General features: G+C 45.7%; 1 protein-coding gene across 1 annotated transcript in view; it reads right to left on the bottom strand.

The window, feature by feature from the left end:
- AHNAK (AHNAK nucleoprotein) overlaps positions 1–2,378 on the bottom strand; it is a 33,562-nt gene that overhangs the window by 7,001 nt on the left and 24,183 nt on the right. Inside the window, exon 7 of the mRNA XM_023738260.1 lies at positions 110–2,366. Coding sequence (XP_023594028.1) covers positions 110–2,366 — 2,257 coding nt within the window. The remainder of the gene's footprint in view (positions 1–109; positions 2,367–2,378) is intronic.

Here is a 2,378-nt window from a genome sequence, read left to right as displayed (position 1 = left end):
TCAGCCTTGGGCAGGTTCACATCCACTTCTGGGCCCTCTCCTTTGAAGCCAGGCATGCCGAACTTGGGCATTTTTATCTTGGGCATCTTCAAGTGCCAGTCTGGACCACGAACATCCACATCTGGGGCATCAATGTCCACTTTGGGGCCTTTGATGTCAACTTCCGGGCCCTTTAAGTCACCTTCCACCTTAGGTAAGGAAACATCCACATCTCCTTTCACCTTGGGACCTTTCAGGTGCAAATCGATATCAGGCATGGAGATCTTGGGGGCTTTGATGTTCATCTCAGGCATCTTGAACTTAGGTCCTTTCAACTTCCCCTCTGGTCCTTCAATGTTAACATTAGGTCCTTCAATGTCCACCTTGGGTCCCGAGATGTCAATGTCAGCCTTGGGCAAATTCACATCTACATCTGGGCCCTCTCCTTTGAAGCCGGGCATGCTGAACTTGGGCATTTTCACCTTGGGCATCTTCAGGTGCCAGTCTGGGCCATGAACATCCACATCTGGAACATCAATGTCCACTTTGGGGCCTTTCAGGTCTACTTCAGGGCCTTTCAGATCCCCTTCAACCTTGGGAAGTGAAACATCCACATCACCCTTCACCATGGGACCCTTCAGGTTTAAATCAATATCTGGCATTGACATTTTGGGGCTCTTCAGGTGCATCTCTGGCATCTTAAATTTGGGCCCCTTTAATTTTCCTTCTGGGCCTTCAATGTTAATATCAGTAGTGTCAATGTCCAATTTGGGGCCCTTGATATCTATTTCAGGGCCTTTTAGGTCACCTTCCACTTTTGGCAAAGACTCATCCACATCACCCTTCAATTTTGGTCCCTTCAGGCTTAGATCAATGTCAGGCATGGAGATCTTGGGAGCTTTTATGTTCATCTCAGGCATCTTGAACTTGGGGCCCTTCAGTTTTGCATCTGGACCTTCAATATTCACATCTGGAACATCAATGTCTACTTTAGGGCCAGAAATGTCAATGTCAGCTTTAGGGAGGGTCGCATCCACTTCTGGGCCCTCTCCTTTAAAGCCAGGCATGCTGAACTTGGGCATTTTCACTTTGGGCATCTTCAGGTGCCAGTCTGGACCATGAACATCCACATCTGGGACATGAATGTCCATTTTGGGGCCTTTGATATCAACCTCAGGCCCTCTCAAATCCCCTTCAACTTTGGGCAGAGAAACATCCACATCACCTTTCACCTTGGGTCCCTTCAGGTTTAAGTCAATGTCAGGCACGGAGATCTTGGGAGCTTTGATATTCAAGTCAGGCATCTTGAACTTGGGACCTTTTAAGCTTCCCTCTGGACCTTCCACATTGATTTCTGGGCCCTCAATGTTCATACTGGGACTCTCTATGTTGATATCTCCTTTTGGCAGATCCACTGCCATATCTGGCCCTTCTGCTTTTAAGCTAGGCACACTGAACTTGGGCAGTTTCATCTTGGGCATTTTCAGATTCCAGTCTGGACCATGAACATCCACATCTGGTGCATCAAGATGGACTTCTGGTCCCTTAATATCCACTTTGGGGCCTTTAAAGTCACCTTCTAAATTAGGACCTGCAACATCTAAGTCGCCTTTGACTTTAGGACCTTTCAGATTTAACTCCACATCAGGCATAGAAACTTTGGGAGATGAAATACTCAGGAAAGGCATTCTGAACTTGGATCCTTTCACTTTTCCTTGTACCTCAACATCAGGAGCATTAATATCAACTTTTGGACCAGATACATCAATATCTGGCTTTTTAACTTTGACATCCACTTCAGGTGTCTGAACTTTGGAGCCTGAAAAATTAAATCTGGGAAGCTTAAAACGAGACTTCTTTGACTTCCCTTCAATGTTGAGCTTAGGACCAGAAATGTCCACTTCTGGAACTTTTACATCCAATTTGGGAGCTTTAATGTCACCTTCTAATTTGGGCCCAGAGACGTCAACATCTCCCTTCAGCTTAGAGCCTTTCAAATTCAGGTCAATTTCTGGCATGGAGATCTTGGGTATGTTTACATGCATGTCTGGCATCTTCAGTTTTGGACCTTTTAATTTGCCTTCTGGGCCATGAATGTCAATATCTGGAGCATCTACATCCACTTTTGGGCCCTTTATGTCAAGAGTAGGTCCTTTCAAATCACCTTCTACATTTGGAAGTGAAACATCCACCTCTCCTTTCATTTTAGGGCCTTTAAGATTAAGGTCCAAATCTGGCATTGATATCTTAGGAGCCTTGATGTTCATCTCTGGCATCTTCAACTTGGGGCCCTTTAGTTTTGCATCTGGGCCTTCAATATTCGCATCTGGAACATCAATGTCCACCTTGGGCCCTGAAACATCAATATCAGCCTTGGGCAGGTTCACATCCACTTCTGG

This window comes from Trichechus manatus, unplaced genomic scaffold (genome assembly GCF_000243295.1).
Source record: "Trichechus manatus latirostris isolate Lorelei unplaced genomic scaffold, TriManLat1.0 scaffold00113, whole genome shotgun sequence".
NCBI lineage: Eukaryota > Metazoa > Chordata > Mammalia > Sirenia > Trichechidae > Trichechus > Trichechus manatus.
The sequence above is the reverse complement of the archived record's forward strand: the minus strand, read 5'-3'. Positions and strand labels throughout refer to the sequence as shown.